The sequence below is a fragment of the Mirounga angustirostris genome, unplaced genomic scaffold (assembly GCF_029215605.1).
Source record: "Mirounga angustirostris isolate CCGP_5_RB_7025 unplaced genomic scaffold, mMirAng1.0.hap1 SCAF_5, whole genome shotgun sequence".
Lineage (NCBI taxonomy): Eukaryota > Metazoa > Chordata > Mammalia > Carnivora > Phocidae > Mirounga > Mirounga angustirostris.
The window spans coordinates 102,861-118,874 of record NW_026991713.1 but is presented as its reverse complement, the minus strand read 5'-3'; the positions used below and the strand labels follow the sequence as shown (position 1 = coordinate 118,874).

Sequence of the window (16,014 nt, the reverse complement as noted above, 5' to 3'; positions counted from 1 at the left end):
TATGGCTGCATCCTTAGCCTGGAGGGAGGATATGAGGGCAAAGGTTTCAGTTTCTAAGGCTGGGGAGCAGCTTTAGTCAGACCTTGCTGACTGGCTGGGCCTCCAGAAAGGACCCCTCTGGGGGGGATCTGAGGCAGTCCTGCCAGTAGTAAGCAGGGGCTGCCCCTTTTGTGGCTCGCAGGCCAGGGCTGGCTGTGTGTCTGGGGTATAACCTTGCAATGAGTACTCAGGGTCCTAGGAGGCCCCCAGGCCCATGAGTGTTACTTCTGCCTTGGAGAACAGGTGTCACAAGGGAGCCCCCTCCTGAGTGGTGACCAGTGGTAGTTACCAGCGGTGTGTCTAGACCGAGGGTGCCCCTAGAGGGCTTGGGCCCAGGGTTGCTGTGCTCCATTACCCTGGGTTGAGGGTTTCCCAAGGGGAGCCAACCTCTATGTGGCCTGGACCTCTGCCCTATGTGAAGCATGGCCGAGGCCCAGGCAAGCAGGAGTGCGGCTGCTGACCCGCTCCTGAGCAGGTGCCTTTCCTCCTTTACTCAACCATTCCTTGTCTTGCCCTGATGGCTCTCCTGGTGGCTGGGAGCAGGGAAGGGACACCGACCCCTGTTTTCTGCCTCTGGAGGGTAGGTGGGGCAGTGTGTCTAGGTGGGGAATGATTTTAGAGGTTTGGGCCCTGGTACCAACTTCATGGAGGAGGGTGGTGAAGAAGGGGCCTCTGGACTTGTTGAGTAGGGACTGGATCCTGTGCTCCCCCTTGGGAGGGCAATGAAGTCTCCGGTTTGAGAACTGTGTGGATCCAGAAGCTGAGTTGGAAGCTGGGATCTGAGAACAGCAAATCTTGATGTGCGTTGGGCCCTGTGTTAGGAGCAGGGTCACAGGCCAGTTCTCTGCCTAGAAAGGAGTGGGTGTGCCCAGCAGCGAGAGCAGATATGTCGGTGGGGTCCTGAAATGGGCGGGGGCACAGGGGAGCCCCCTGGGGCTGGCCTGGAGGAGTCGGAGAGCAGCCTCGTGGACAGCGGGGAGTCCGCTAGGTGGTCAGCTGGTGGGGAGAGGGGCAGAGCCTGTGTGCTGGAACATGGCCTGCTGTTCTAGATTACACGTGCTGGCATCTAGCATGCTCCGAGCTGCGTCAGGATGTCTGGCACAGTTCTCAGCACTTTCACGGAGGAGACTTCTGACTCGTCCCAGCAGGTCTGGGAGGTGCGGGCAGTTGCTAGCTCATCTCTAGGAAGGCAGAGCCCTGTGTGTGGTGTGGGCAGTGAGCTGCAGGGTCTCTGTTGTAGCCACCACTCTGCAGGGGCTCTGGGTGAGTGAAGCTCGTGTGTGCACTGAGGAGCGGCAGGGCTGGGGTGGGGAGCATGAGGCCGGTCAGGTGGCCGTGGGACCGGGTGGAGGAGCTTTGCGGCTTGTGGCAGCGCTGCAGGAGACTGGGGTGTGCTGTCTTGATGGTGCAGGTCATTTAGGGTTGGGACAAAGACCCAGGCAGGACAGAGTGAGGAGGTGGAGAGGGCTGGGGTAGGCTGAAGCTCTGGAGATGGAAGAGTGCAAGGAGCAGCTACAGGCCTCAGGGCAATTGCAGGGCTGCTAGACCAGGGTGGCTCTGGGGTTTGTCACCTGAAAGAGTCTCAGAAGGTACCCGTGTAGATGGGTCTAGATGGAACCCTTTCATGGGTGGGCAGATGGAGAGAGGCCTGTGGGTGTGCCTGCTGGCAAGGGGTAGGAGTAATCTCTGTCCTCAGCTGAAGACCCAGCCACCAGCTGCCCTGGGTGTATAGTCTCTGATCTGGGACTCAGGGGCTGAGTTCTGCCAGAGGCCAGAGGGTAGCCCAGGAGTGGGAACCCGCTTCCAGCAGGCCCAGATCCAAAGAAAGATCTGCTTCTGGGACTGGAGTAGGGCAGAGAGGGACTAGAGGCCAAAAAGGGGACACTGTGCCAGCATGTATGGGCCAGGCTGATGCCCAGGGTCATCAGAGAGTGTACCCCTCAGGCACCTGTCTGGGGCAGAAGGGGTAAAAAGGGCAGTTGTGGGCAGAGCGCTGAGAAGTGAGGGGAAGTCCTGTGCGGACAGAGGGGTCTGTGGGACACCTGGAAACTCCTCCCCTTCCCCCTTCCTCTTCCTCCTTCCCTCTTTCCCTGTCTTTCCAGTACTTGGGGGGTCATGCTGTGTGTTTTCACTTCAGCTGGATTCTATGTGTCTGATTAATAAAACTGGAAAATGAATTTGTGTTATGTAATATAATTTGACAAAATCTAAAAACTGGAGGCTAATGAACTGTGGAGTTTGAGGGGGTCTTTCTGCAGGCAGGCGCTATGAACATTTAGAAGTTGGGTTAGTATGGAGAAGGGTATGACAGGCAAGAAGGGGTCTGATGCCCTCCCCCCTCCCCCCCAATGATGAGCCCTGGTCTGCTCTGGTCTTGGGAATAGCAGGATGGTGGGTGCAGGTGCACGACAGGCCATGTTTTGGAAGAGAAGAGAAGGGAGCAGATGAGCTGCTGGGAGGGTTAGGGTGATAAATTACAGGTAATCGGAACCTAGAGGACCCTCCAAGGAGAATTTCCCTGTTCTACAAGGAGAGGCTCAAAAGGGTCTGTTGACTTAGTGAGAATCGTATTAGTGGCAGGATCCTAAAAGCAGGACCAATACTTTTCCTGATGCCTGTGTCTTCTGATATTAATAGGGATTCTTTCTTTTTTCCATCCAGCCACTGCTCCATCTAGTCTTGTATCCATCTATCCCTTGACTTACTCACCTTTCCTGCTGTTCATCTACTTTTCTTTTTTTTTTAAAGATTTTATTTATTTATTTGAGAGAGAGAGCACGAGCAGGGGGAAGAGACAGAGGGAGAGGGAGAAATAGACTCCCTGGTGAGCAGGGAGCCCGATGCGGGACTCGATCGCAAGACCCTGAGATCATGACCTGAGCCGAAGGCAGACGCTTAACCGACTGAGCCACCCAGGCGTCCCTCATCTACTCTTCTATCAACCCACCCAGCCAACCCCTCTTTCCATCTATCCACCCACCCAACCATCTGTCCATCTATTGATCAATACAGTCATCAATCTACCAGTCCAGCTATCCCCTTTCTGTCAACCCACCCAGCCCACCTCTCCATTCCTTTATCCATCTACCACCCTTTGATCCATCCATATCCTCCCAGCCTGTTCTCTTTTCCTCCATCCACTTCTGTATCTATTTACCTTTGATCTGATCTATTTTTCTACCTATATCTTGTTCTGTCTGTCCATCCGTCCACCCATCTACTCAGCCAGTTGTCCACCCGTCTATCCTTCCAGTTAGCATTTAGAGGGTCTGTTATGTGCCAGGCACTGTAGTATGTGCTGGGATCACAGAAATACATGAGATGTGATCCTTACCTGGGAGGAGCTCACAATCAATCACAGGTTCCCTCTCTGATCTCATTCCTCTCTCTCACTCCCTCTGCTCCAGCTGCATAGGCTGCTTGCTGTCCCTTGAACATCCCAAGCCAATCCTGCTATGTGGGCTTTGCCCTGTGTACCCTTGCTGCCAGGAAGCCCTTCACCCACAGAGTCCTCGGACTGCTCCCTAATGCTCTGTGCCTCTCCCCAACTGTCCCTTCCTGATGAGCCTTCACGTGACCACCCTAAGACTGCAAACTTTCTCTGTACCCCTATCCTGCTTACTTCTCTCCTAACGTTTGCCAGCATTTGACATGTTATGCATATACCTGTTTCCTGTCTTTCTGTTCTCTCTCTCTTCAACTAGATGGTAAACTCCACAGGGTAGAGGTTTTGTTCTGTTCTTTGCTGTATTCTCAGAGCCTAAGACAACAGTGCTTGGTACATAGTAGGCGCTCTCTAAATACTTGCTGAATGAATGAATGAATCTTGAGAAATGCTAGAATGATAGGGAATGAGAGCGGAGCTGTGGATGAAGTGTGAAGTGTGGTAGAGCTGTCTTGGGGTCCTTCCAGGGTCCTGGAGAGATGGAATCCAGGAGGGGCAGGAGTGGGGGTTGAGGTGCGGGAGAGTCTTACTTACAGGTAACTGGAGAAGAAAGCCTGGAGCGTGGGGTGGGGTTTGTGGCTGTGGGTGCAGACTGGAAGCTGCAGGCTTGCAGGGAATCAGCAAGGCCATGGGTGGGGCATCAGGTGGACAGCTGGCTAGCCCTGCAACAGCCGTGAGAGACTTTGGGGTCAAGATTACAAATGGGGACAAGGCTCTGTGGGATGCTGTGACATCAGGGAAGGGGACCCAGCCCCACACCTGGACCTCCTGCCCACTCAGAGGCAGGCTCTGGAGGAAGGGAACCTGGGAAGTTGAGTGTCCGTGGGCTCTTGTGAGAGTTTCAATGAGGACCCGGTGACACTTCATGACTGACCTTGAGTATAGCCCACGGCACGACACGCCCGTAGGAACCAGCACTCACACATGACACCAAGTTACACACGTGTGCTTGCACATGTACACACCTTCTTTGCTCTTAGCTCTGGGGCTTGCTGACCCCTTCTGAAGACGGCCCTGGACTTGCCCCATCTGCTGTGTGCAGCCACTCAGGAGAGAGATGAGCTGAAGCTCCTCCCCATTATGGGCCCTGACCCCCAGAGGCCAGGACTTCCAACATGGTCCCCTCAGCCTTCTTACTTTAGAACCTTTGGGCCCCCCACTTCCGTGTGTGTGTGTGTGTGTGTGTGTGTGTGGGCAGAGGCTGGTGACCAGCATGGTTGAGGGGCAGTTCAGGTCAGTTGGAGGATGTGGCCCTCCATCAGCTCCTGAAACTCCCCTCAGAAACCCGGGAGGACCGGACGAAGCGCCTTTTCCGCCACTACACAGTGGGCTCCTATGACAGTCTCACTTCACACAGGTACAGGTCGGGGGGCAGGTGGGCAAGGGTAGGCGTGCATGCGGATGGGACATCAGGTATGGAGGGAGGACAAAAGCTGGTCGAGGAGGCCTGGGGATGAAGAGGGCAGAGGAGGGCAGGTGATACCCAGCCCACCTCTGTCTTCTGCCTTCCTGCGTCGGTCCAAGGGCAACTTCCCGGGGTGGGCTGTGCCCGGGGGGTCCTGTTTGGGGCACACATAGGGTCAGCCTGGCCAGCTGTGCTCTCTGGCGGGGCTCTCCTCACGCCTCCCTGCTTTCCTCCACCAGTGATTATGTCATTGACGACAAGGTGGCTGTCCTGCAGAAACGGGACCATGAGGGCTTTGGTTTTGTGCTCCGGGGAGCCAAAGGTAACGAGGGGTAGGCGCACCATGAGTGTGTGTGGGGCTGGGGTGTCAGGCTGGCAGCGGCTGCACCCTGCTCAGGTGTGTCTTGTCTCTGCTCCTCCTTGCTGCTCTCCTTGCTGCCTCCCCCCTGCCCTGCAGCCTTGCCGCTATCCCTCACCCCGCCCCGTCCTTTGCCCCTGCCTCCCCCTTGCCCTCCAGCTTCACCCTTTTATCCTGCCTTGCCCCTGCCCTGTCCTTTGCCCCTTCCTCCCCCACTCCCTCTCTCCCTGCTAGTTTGGCCCCTCTTCCCCTGCCTTGCCCCTGACACTCTCTTTTTCTGGCCCCACCCTGCCTTGCCCCTCTGCTCTGACTATATTCTTGGCTTGGAATGTCTCAGTACAAGGCAGTAGTCTCTTCGCCCTGATGATTTCCAAGATCTCTGCTGGAGTGTGTCTAATGGAATGGGAGTTCTCTCTGGTGGGGCTGAGGGAGGATTTCTACCCTGGGCAGCCCCAGGACCTCCGGCCTCAATTGTCCTTGGTTCAGCGTGTTGAACCACTTGTGGGAGGTTGCTGTGTGGCAGCTTCTTCCACCTGGACCGTGCTGGTGAAGCACCTTCCTAACTGCCCTCCCCCCGCCCCCCCGCAGCAGAGACCCCCATCGAGGAGTTTACACCCACACCAGCCTTCCCTGCGCTCCAGTATCTTGAGTCGGTGGATGTGGAGGGTGTGGCCTGGAGGGCCGGGCTGCGCACAGGAGACTTCCTCATCGAGGTGAGGCTCGTCCTTACCTGTGCAGCAGGTGGGGTGCTGACCTCTAAATCCTGAGGAGGACACACTTGGAACGTCCCCACCACCCACCTGTCTGTCCCAGGTGAACGGGGTGAACGTGGTGAAGGTCGGGCACAAGCAGGTGGTGGCTCTGATCCGCCAGGGCGGGAACCGCCTCGTCATGAAGGTTGTGTCTGTGACAAGGAAGCCGGAAGAAGATGGGGCTCGGCGCAGAGGTGAGGGGCCAGGCTTCAGACCTCTGTGCTCAGACATTCCCCTCTGACTCCTGACCTTAGACCTTTGACCCCAGGCCCCCGTTCCTCTCCCCGCCCCCTGACCCCAGACTGTTGACGTCAGATGCCTAACTGTAGGTGAAGTGTCCACATTCATGGCCTGGGTGCCTTCCCAGTCCCTGATGTTAGGCTGCCCACCCTGGCCCCCAGCCTCTGACCCCTGACCCCAGGTTGCCCCTCCTCAGACCCCCACCCCCTCCTTCCCGGCGTCCCCCCCAGCCCCTGGCGTGGAAGAGCCCTCCTTCCCGACACTGCCGGCAGCTGCCTGGAGGCCGGGGTTGCCATAGCAACTGTGAGGTTGACGCTGCCGCGGCTTATTGTCGGAGGGAAGGGGGAGGCGGCACCTGAGGGAAGAGGAAAAGCGTCTTCTCCCCGCGACGTCGCCGCACAGCCGGGCCGGGAGGCTCTGCCAGCTTGGGCCAGCCCAGCCCAGGTCCTGGCTCTGCCGACCACACCCCGGTCCCCCCAGGGGCAGTGGCTGCCAGGGCCTGGGGAAGCCCTGGGGGAGCAGGAGCCCAGCCTGCCGGGCGACCCCTCCCAGCCCCCACCTCATGGCTCTGGGGCCCCCTGCTCAGCCCTCGGCCGACAGGGTGGGCACTCGGGCAGGAGCTGGCCGGCACCGTGACCCCCCCAGGGGCCCTTGACCACCTCCCTCCTGAGGCCCCAACCACCCTGGCCCCGCGGGGCCCTCAGCACCCCCCGCGCTCCCAGCGCCATGAAGAAGTTTGCATCCAGCCGCAGCCTGAACAAGATCCTGGCCCAGTGCGACGCATCCTCCCGGGAGTACGAGGAGATCCAGGCGGTAGAGCGCAAGTGGCACCTTCACCTGGCCACGCCGCGCTGCCTGCTGCTGGACAGGAGGTCCAAGGCCTCCCTCTTCTTTGCAGCCCCGCCGCCCCCCAAGAGGGCCCCCAGCACCACGCTGACCCTGCGCTCCAAGTCCATGACGGCCGAACTTGAGGAACTTGGTGAGCAGCAGGCGTGGGCAGTGGGCAGACAGCCTAGGGGGGAAGCCAGGCGGTGTGAGCTGGGGCCAAAGCCAGGCAGAAACTCTGGGGGCGGGGAGAAGGGAAGGACAGACAGACAGACATATGAAGGTGTGGTAGGGAGGCCAAAGGTGAATGGGTGGGTGCTGAACTGGTGCGGGGGGGATGACACATGGATGGCTTGAGGGCCGGAGATGGTCAGGGAGCAGGCCCTGGCCGTCCAGTGTGTTTGCCTGCACGTGCGCCTGCTGCTCTGGCTCTGCACACCTCCAGGTGGACTTTACCCCTTCATTTCACCCAAGTGAGGACAGAGCAGGAGTCGGGGGACCTGGGCTCTGCCCTGGCTTTGCTGGCGCCAGCTGTGTGACCTTTATGCTTGTTTTTGCCTCCTTAGCACCTGTTCACTCATCAGTTAAGCAGGGGTTACAGTGAGCTGCTGACCTGACAGGGCTGTGTGAACATCGCTAGCATGATGATGGGATAGGCCCTCGTGAGCTCCAAGAGGCAAATAAGAGTGTGTCAGGGCTTTGATGGGGCATGATGTGGGCATGATCCCAGGGTGACCCCCAATAGCCTCATTGTGGGCATGTCTTGATATATGTGACCATTAATAGCCTCATCATAGGCATGTCCAGATATACATGACCGTGTCCTGACATATGTGGCAGTTGACATTGGGCATGTCCCGATAGACATGCCTGCTAACATGCTCTATCTTCCTGTAATTCAAACCCAGTTCTAGTCCCAGACTTTACGATGCTCTAGCCATGGAAGGAAGGCAGACTCTGGTCCTAGGCTGAGTTCTGACCTAGTCCTGGCCACAGGAGCGGCTCTGGTCCTGGTTCTAGACTGAGCCTCAGCCCGGGCTTCAGGCTTTGTTCTTCCCCAGCCATAGAAAGAACACTTAGCTGTCCCCCAAAATTATTGCTGACCTTACTAAGAGAGTGATCCTTGACCTCGTCCTGGCCACAGGTTGAGCCACCCCCCTTCCAAGCAGGTACTCTTGACTGCAGTGTAGGAGGAGGAGGACAGCCACCAAGATAGACCAGATTGACATAGTCATACTTCTCTTGCCCATAAATACTCTGAATAAAGTAAAAGTCAAAAATAGATAGCCAACTCAAAACAAAGGAAGAGGAATTTCCCAGGTCTCAAGAATAAAGAGAGGAATCAGTTAAGAAAGTGAGAGGAAGCTGATGATGCTTCCATAGTCCAAGGGGGCTTGGGACAGTATATAGACCCTAAGGGCAGGGTTTGGGGCTCTGATGCTTCCACAAAGCCAAGAGTGGTGGCTGTAGACCCATGAGAAGTGGGAAAACTAGAACCAAGCCCAAGGACTGGCATTAGCATCAAAACCCCCCCTGGAAATCATAGAAGAATAAGAAAGGCACAAAATGAGGTGTTTAAATACAACGTTTAAGGAAGTAACAGAACTCATAAAGGACAGCCCTTTATGACAGCCGATAAAGGACAGTACCCCCCACAAAATAAAGAATAAGGAGATTTTAAAAGGATCCCTAAAGAACTGTTACTAAAACAAAAAGTATAGTCACTGAGATTAAAAAATCCATGATTGAGATAAACAGTACACTAGACTCAGTGGAAGAAAGAAATAGTGAATTAGAAGATAATTCTGAGGAAATTACCCAAAATGTAGCACAGAAAGATAGGGAGACACAAACTATCAAAGAGCAGATAAGACATGATGAAGGACAAGTGAGAAAATCCCAGTCTAATGAGAGTTCCAGAGGGAAAGAATGAACTGATTGGGGAAGAGGCAATATATGAAGAGTAAATGGCTAAGAATTTTCTGAAATTGAACAAGGACATGAAATTCCATTTTGAAGAAGTATGAGTTCCAAGGAAGGAAATAAAAACAAATCTACATCTAGACCTTCATACTAAAACTTCATGACACCATAGACAAAAGAAAAATCTTAACTACCAAAGAAGCTGGATGATTTAGAAAGGAACAATGGACAGCAGACTTCTCATCAGCAGTAGTAGATGCTAGAAGACAATGGAAACATAACTTAAAAGTCTCGAATCAAAATGCTTTTCTACCTAGAATTCTATACCTAGCTAACCCTGCTCATTGAAGAGTGAGGCAGAGAAATCAGCAGACTTCTGGCCCCAGGGTCACAAGGGTCCAAGGCTAACCATGGGCAGCTGATCCACCATACTGATTGAGGATTCAGACTGGTCAATAAACCAGTACCAGTAGGCAGCTGGGTCTGGCTAGACACCAGACCAAGGCTCTGGTGGGTGGGTTCCAGGAGTTCCTTCCAGAGGCTGTCACATAGCCATGTTCAGCTACATGTTCAGAAGGGACCCTCCTAGTTCTGCGCAAAGAGGTGCGTGGGCATCCAGGGACCAGGGGACAGAGACCTGTGGAAACAGAATTGCCTTCTGCTTCCTGGGATGCTTCTATCTGAAGAAACCAGTGAGTAGAAGAGCCTCCTTCCTCGCTGCACTGGTCTGGGGTGCTCCTGCTGCTGTGTGACCGGGTTGTTCTGCACACCCTTGTCTTCTTGAGGGGCTCACTCTTGCTGCCTCAGGTCAGCATTGTTTCCACCAGTTTTTACCTGAACAGAGGCTGGGGGAGGACAGAGGGACAGCTTAGCACAGAGCCTCCATCCGTACTGCTGAGTGAGGAGGGGTCATAGCTTTTGTTGAAGCTGGACCCAGACTCTTTATGTAGCTCCATTCAGACAGGAAGAAGCCACTGCTGCCTCCAGAGGATTGCTGTCCTGGGAAGCCAGACCACTGGCTGACTTTCTCTAGGGTTGAGGGAGCCGGGCCAGCATCAGGGTTTCCCCAGGCACCTAAGGGATCATCCCACGATCCAGCATTTGTGCTTTTATAAGACAGAAATTAGACCTGTGGGTTTATTGACAGCAGAACATGTCAGTTCTCTGTCACATTGTTGAGAAGGGCTAGAGCCTGTTAGGATGCTGTAGTCTATTGAGAAGATGATCCGAACATATGGAAAGAAAGGCAAGTGTGAGACCACAGAAAAAGCAGGTGGCAAGGGTTGGGGCTTATGCCCAGATGGTTGCTTGCTACTCAGGGAGAAGCCAGGTCCTGCAGGAGAAAGACGAGGTAAAGAGCGTCCTGGTGGGGGATGGTGTGAACAGATGCGATGCCCAGAAAATGAAGGCCTGAAGTGGCTGACAGAAATGGGATTGAGAGGAACAGGTTGGGATAGGAGCCCTCATCCTGAGTCAGGTGGCGGGAGGAGGAGGAAGGGTGGGACACTCCCAGTGCCTTTCAGCATGGGGTGCTCTTTGTGGTCACCATGTGTTCATCTGCTTGAACCAATAATGTGCTGGGGCTTCAGAGATCAGTGGAGACTCAGGCCAGGGAGGGGCCTTGGTGGGTCTGAGCCCCTCCTGTTCATCTGTTTTCCCATGAAAAGTCTGGAACTTTTGGGTCCCTTTTCTTTTGTGATGAGAATGTCGGGGCAGGTGCCATGCCAGTGTGTGGTCCCTGATTGGCTGTCTGGCAAACACACTGACCTGCCCTTTGTTGGAAACACAGTGCACAGAATACTCAAGGGTGACCACTGAAGTTATTAGTAGCCTCTGAACTTGTTTTTTTTGGGGGGGGGGGGTTGTCTTTTTTTTGAACAAAGAGTTGATTGAACCAAGTATGATTTAGTTGTGTGTGGACATCTCCAGATGTGTGTGCATGTCTGTGTGCATGAGCACATTTATGCACGTGTGTATGTTTGTGTGTGTGTGTGTGTGTGCACGTGCTTGGATATGCATGCACACGAACACTTGTGTCTGCTTGTGGTTGTTTCCACCTTGAGTTTCAAGCCATGTACCAACTTGGCATTTGGGCACATTTGCCACTCAGGGTCTGATAGGGAAGTATAGGCCAGGGGTTGTAGGGGATCTGGGAGGTCCTGATTGTTGGGAGGGGTGGGAAGTGGGAAAGATGGGGAAACGGGAGTGGGAAGCGGGCCCAGATGCCGAGGGTTGAAGCCTGCCTCTTACCCCCTTTGCTCTGTTTCTTGATTGCAAGCCTCCATTCGGAGAAGGAAAGGGGGTGAGTCATCTGCTGGGTCCCCAGGCCCCCAGCTTTACCTGATCCCTGCCTAGGGAAATGCTGATGTGTGAGGAGGTTCCATTTTAAGTCAGGGTGGTCTAGAAGCCTGGGCTGTACCTTCCTGTTGGCCTTCTCCCTGGGAATCTGGTGTGGGCATGGTAGAGGGAGCTGGGGAAGGACAGATGGGGAGTTCCCAGGGGTGTGGCTATGTGGGGGTGTGATAGTGAGGCACAGCCATGGGCTCTGGGGACTCAGGTGAGTAGGGGTGGGGTGGGGTGTGAGGGCCACTGAGGCAGCCTGATGAGGCAGAGCTGGGAGGGCCTCCCAGTGGAGGCCATAGCATGTGCCATGTCCTGGAGCTAGGTAGGGGAAGGGTTCAGAGGGTTCGGCTGTGGGTCTCCTCAGGGAGCATGGTGACTGGGCCAGTGGGGGCAGGAGCACTGGTTGCTCAGCTGCAGCCCATGGTGCTCCTTTCTGCCTGTTTTCTGGGGCTCCTTGTGCCTGGTGTGTGGGTCCGTTTCTGTACTGACCTGTTGTAGGGTCAAGCCCAGTGCTGATGACCATCCCTTTGGAGCAGGGGTCTGGGCCCCATAGCACTGGGGAGGGAGCTTGGAGCTCCTCTGCCCAACATAGCCCAGGCTGTTGACTTCACCACCCCTGCTCCTTTCTTCAGGCCTCATCTGTATCCTGTGAGGCTCCTTCCTGTGTGTTCTGTGTGTCCAGCCTTGCTGTAAGCAATGCAGCCTCCATGTGGGGACAGAGTCTGAGGTCCAGCATCTGGTGAGATCTCAGGGCCTGGCCTCCGCCAGCTTCCTCCATCTCTGAGTGGACAGGGGACTCTTTTTTGGCTAAATAGGAGTCAGAGCCAGATGGAAGCCTGAGATGGCTTTGTGGCCCCAGGCGGGTGTGTTCACTCTCTTGTCTGTGTGCCTGGGGCCCACCCATCCCTCACTGTGGGATCCACAGGGCCCTCCCTATGCCGGGGACATGCTGGCCCCATCTGTCTGGGCCTAGGCTCTCCAGCATGGCCTGCAGTCTTACCCTCAGAGTTTTCCCATTGCTCCTTGCCCCAGTCCCAGGCGAGGTGCTTTCCCCAGTGTCTTTTCAGGGATTAAAACTGGGTGTCCTCTAGGGACACTTTTCTTCACCCTATGAGGCAGACACACAAGCGATTTCTGGAGTATTTTGGTTCTGTCGCTTAGCTCATTAGCAGGGCTCCCAGGGTGCTATGTAGTGACCTGCGCACTTCTTCCAGTTGTAGGGGAAGTGACGGACAGTTCATCACCCCTGTGGCCCGTCATTCCTGCTTGGGTTCTGGTTGTTTAAGCAGCTGCACCCCGAGCTGTGTCCCCACCGCATATGGAGTCTTGAGAGCTGGTGTATGTGAGGCTGAGGGGAGTGTGTAGTTCCCAGTGCCCCAGACCTGGTTCCTAATGGGCTTCATTTTCTTTTTTAAGTATCTAAAATAATTTATTTAAGAATGTATTTTCTAATAATGGTGGGGATTGTTGTCAACCTCACCAGCTTGTAGTTTGCAGAATTCTTGCTTCTTTCCCTTTTGGAAATAATTCTTGCCTGGCCCCAGCAACCCCCCCACCCCATGTCCAACAACATTTGCTTTGCTAACTTCATGTACACACTGCTTTGGTTTCTGGGATTGAGTTCTTCTGGACCTAGAGATGCAGCTTCTAAAATCCGCAGCTCAGGTGAGCGCATGCCCTGTGGAAATGTTTCTTCTCTGCTCATGTCTTTATGTCTGCGGTTTCTAGATAACATGGTTGTTAAGTCTGATCTTTTACTTATTGGATCTATGATCTGGAGCGCTTTATCTCAGAGCTTCAGTTTCTTCTTGGGTAAAATGAGGGCAGTATCAGCATCTTCTTTGTATGATTTTGAGGGATGAGAGAAGGGTCATGGGAAGCTCTTCTAACCGGAAGTCACCAAGGACTGAACATAGGGTGGTGATGGTGGCTTCAGCTTCCAAAGGGAAATCATTTGCTTCATTACAAAAACAAGGGTGACGACCTCTCTAACGAGCCCTCGCAGTGGTGCTGGGAGCCAGGCACAGGACCTGTGAGCTAATCTGTAGGTGGAGCAGGTTCTGCTGATGAGTTGTAACCTTTGTTGAACTGTATTATTCAGGGCCCCAGGCTGGACACTCAGGACATTCTGGGAGCCTGTAGGCTCTTTGGGGAGATGAGGTGCAGTGTGCCTTCAGCGCTAACCCTGAGCAGGGCAGAACTATAGCACTTCTTATGTCCGTGTCGGTTCTTACAACAGACACTGAAGCAGCTGCTGTTTTTCTGCTCGCTTTGTCAGATAAGGAAACTGAGGCACAGAGAGGTTAAGTCAGGACAGAGTCGGTGTGCGGTGTGGGTCTGGTCTGGGTTGGGTGCCGGCCAGCTGGGAGGAGCGGACTTCTTTCCCCATGGCGATTGCTGAGTGGGTTGTGGAGGAAGAGACAGGAGGTGCTGGTGGGAGGTGGTGGGGCTGACCATGTCCTCTGACAGGCGCCAATTATGAGAGGCCAAGCATGACCAGACGCATGGTCCTCTAGGCTTGGCACTCAGAGCCTGGGTGATGAGGGGGGTGAGGTGGGGCTACTGGGGGTACAGGAGCTGGCCCCAACCCCTACTGCACTCTACATGCTGGGCCTGAGGGCACCACCCCAGTCATGCAGGCAGAGCTGCTCGTTCTCAGACACACGTGTTTAACAAGATTTCCAAGTCATGTTGATAAGCAAAAACACCACCTTTAAAAACATTGAAGGGCTTTAATAAAAACAAGCAAACAGCTTTTCTTTATGATGGATTTGAACGCTGTCTGAGGCCCCCCTTCTTGGGCCTTGTTGTCCGTCAGCCCCTCTTCCTTACCTTCTTCCCACAGGGCTGGTGGAAGCCCCTTCAGCACCAGCCCTCCCAATATCTTCCTCTTTTCTCCACACCTCCCACCCAGGGTGGAGCTGCTTTTCTGGGGTGAAGGTTCTTTGGCCTCCTAGTCTGCATTAGGGCCTTTTTTTTTTAGTTCCCTAGCCTGGGACTGTGAGTTCTGTTTTCAGAAGGATCCCCTGTTCACTCATTCCTGACTTACTTGCATCTTTTATGGGCACCTGCTGTACACCAGGGTTTGTCCTCGGGCTGTGGCCCCCAGGAACAGCAGGGCCACAGACAGACGAGAAATGCCAGGTGCTGAGGAGAAGAGGGAGACAAATTCAGGAAGACTCCGGGCTCCAAGCAGTGCTGTCCCTCCCCTGGTCCTCTCCCTAATGGTCAGTCAGGCTTTTCCTGGAGTGGGGCTCCAGGGGGTGACCTGGACCAGCCCCCGAGGACAGAGAGGCCATAGGACTCAGATGGGATGCATGTTGCTTGGCTCCCAGTCTCCCCAGTCTCGGGTCTGGAGGAAGGGATATGGGGTGGGCGGGGTCCACTGGCTCCATTAGCAGCACCAGGTGGACCAGCCTTGCAGGGAGGTCTCAGCAGTGGGGCTACACAGGGATGGAGCAGGTTAGGGTCCAGGTGGCTGAGATGGTGCCTCCCTTGGCTGTGCAGAGAAACTGGATGAGATCCTGGCAGCCGCCGCGGAGCCTACACTGAGGCCAGACATCGCAGATGCCGACTCAAGAGCCGCCACGGTCAAACAGCGGCCCACAAGTCGGAGGATCACCCCTGCTGAGATCAGTGTAAGTCATCCCAACAGCTGGGGGGCACAGGGAGTGGGGAGGCAGGGGGAGCATGGGGGTCGGAGTTCCATGTCTCTTGCTGGGTGTGTGTACATTTTTCTGGGGTGGAAGTCCATCATTTGGACCCTACTCTCCAGGGGTGGGGGTGAAAGACCCCGTGGCTTCTCCTCTCACACGTGGGGAAATCTTAGCCCCCAGAATGGCCACAGCTGAACATAATGCCGAGTGTTCACTGCTCTGGCTGTGGGTTTCAGTACCTCCTGCAGAGCCACACCCAGGACCACCTAGAGCACCCCAGCCCTGTGGAGGGTACAACTTGCTCTCTGTTCCCCTGCCATTCCTCTCCCTTGGCATCTTCTGGGCTACTCCCGGAGCCTCATCCACATCAACCCTATCCAGTGCTCTATGCCCAGGCCCCCACTGGCTGTGCCCCTGCTCCCTGGAGACCTCAGGGCCTGGGTCTGAGTCCTGGGTCAGGCCCCATTGGTGCCATTGGAATTAGTGCATGGGGTGTTTGATCTCAGGCTTAGGAGGATGGCTGGGGCTGGATGGAGAACTGGGAGCCCCAGTGTCCCAGAACCTCCGTATAACCCCCCAACTCCCACAGTCTTTGTTTGAGCGCCAGGGCCTCCCAGGCCCAGAGAAGCTGCCCGGCTCCCTGCGGAAGGGGATTCCACGGACCAAGTCTGTAGGTACGGCTGGGTTGGGGGCTGCATGGGGCCGGAAGGAATGGGGCTGGGGCTGGGGTGGATGTGGGGCTGGAGGACCCTGTCTCTCCCAACCCTTCAGCTGGGGTTTCCAGTTTCCCTCTGAGAACTGCCTCTCCCAGGTCACAGCCCAGGATTCTCCTTGTTTGTGGACATATGTGGGGTCAGTCCTTCCCCCAGTCCAGAGACACTGTCCCTAAAAGAGACCCTTGAGGCTTCCTTACTCCATCCATTGCTCCCTATCCAGAGTGCAACTCCTATCCACCGCTCCCCGTCCAGTGTGCGCACCCCCATCCACCACTCCCTGTCTAGTTGCGTGCCCCCCATGCACCACACTCC

The 16,014-nt window shown here is 55.2% G+C and overlaps 1 protein-coding gene across 5 annotated transcripts in view; it reads left to right on the top strand.

The window, feature by feature from the left end:
• SHANK3 (SH3 and multiple ankyrin repeat domains 3) overlaps positions 1-16,014 on the top strand; it is a 52,361-nt gene that overhangs the window by 19,399 nt on the left and 16,948 nt on the right. For all 5 annotated transcript variants that reach the window (XM_045872217.3, XM_064590390.1, XM_045872218.3 and 2 more), the window contains exons 14-20: positions 4,766-4,841; positions 5,129-5,211; positions 5,836-5,960; positions 6,061-6,193; positions 7,138-7,218; positions 14,838-14,968; positions 15,576-15,660. In XM_045872217.3, coding sequence (XP_045728173.2) covers positions 4,766-4,841; positions 5,129-5,211; positions 5,836-5,960; positions 6,061-6,193; positions 7,138-7,218; positions 14,838-14,968; positions 15,576-15,660 — 714 coding nt within the window. The remainder of the gene's footprint in view (positions 1-4,765; positions 4,842-5,128; positions 5,212-5,835; positions 5,961-6,060; positions 6,194-7,137; positions 7,219-14,837; positions 14,969-15,575; positions 15,661-16,014) is intronic.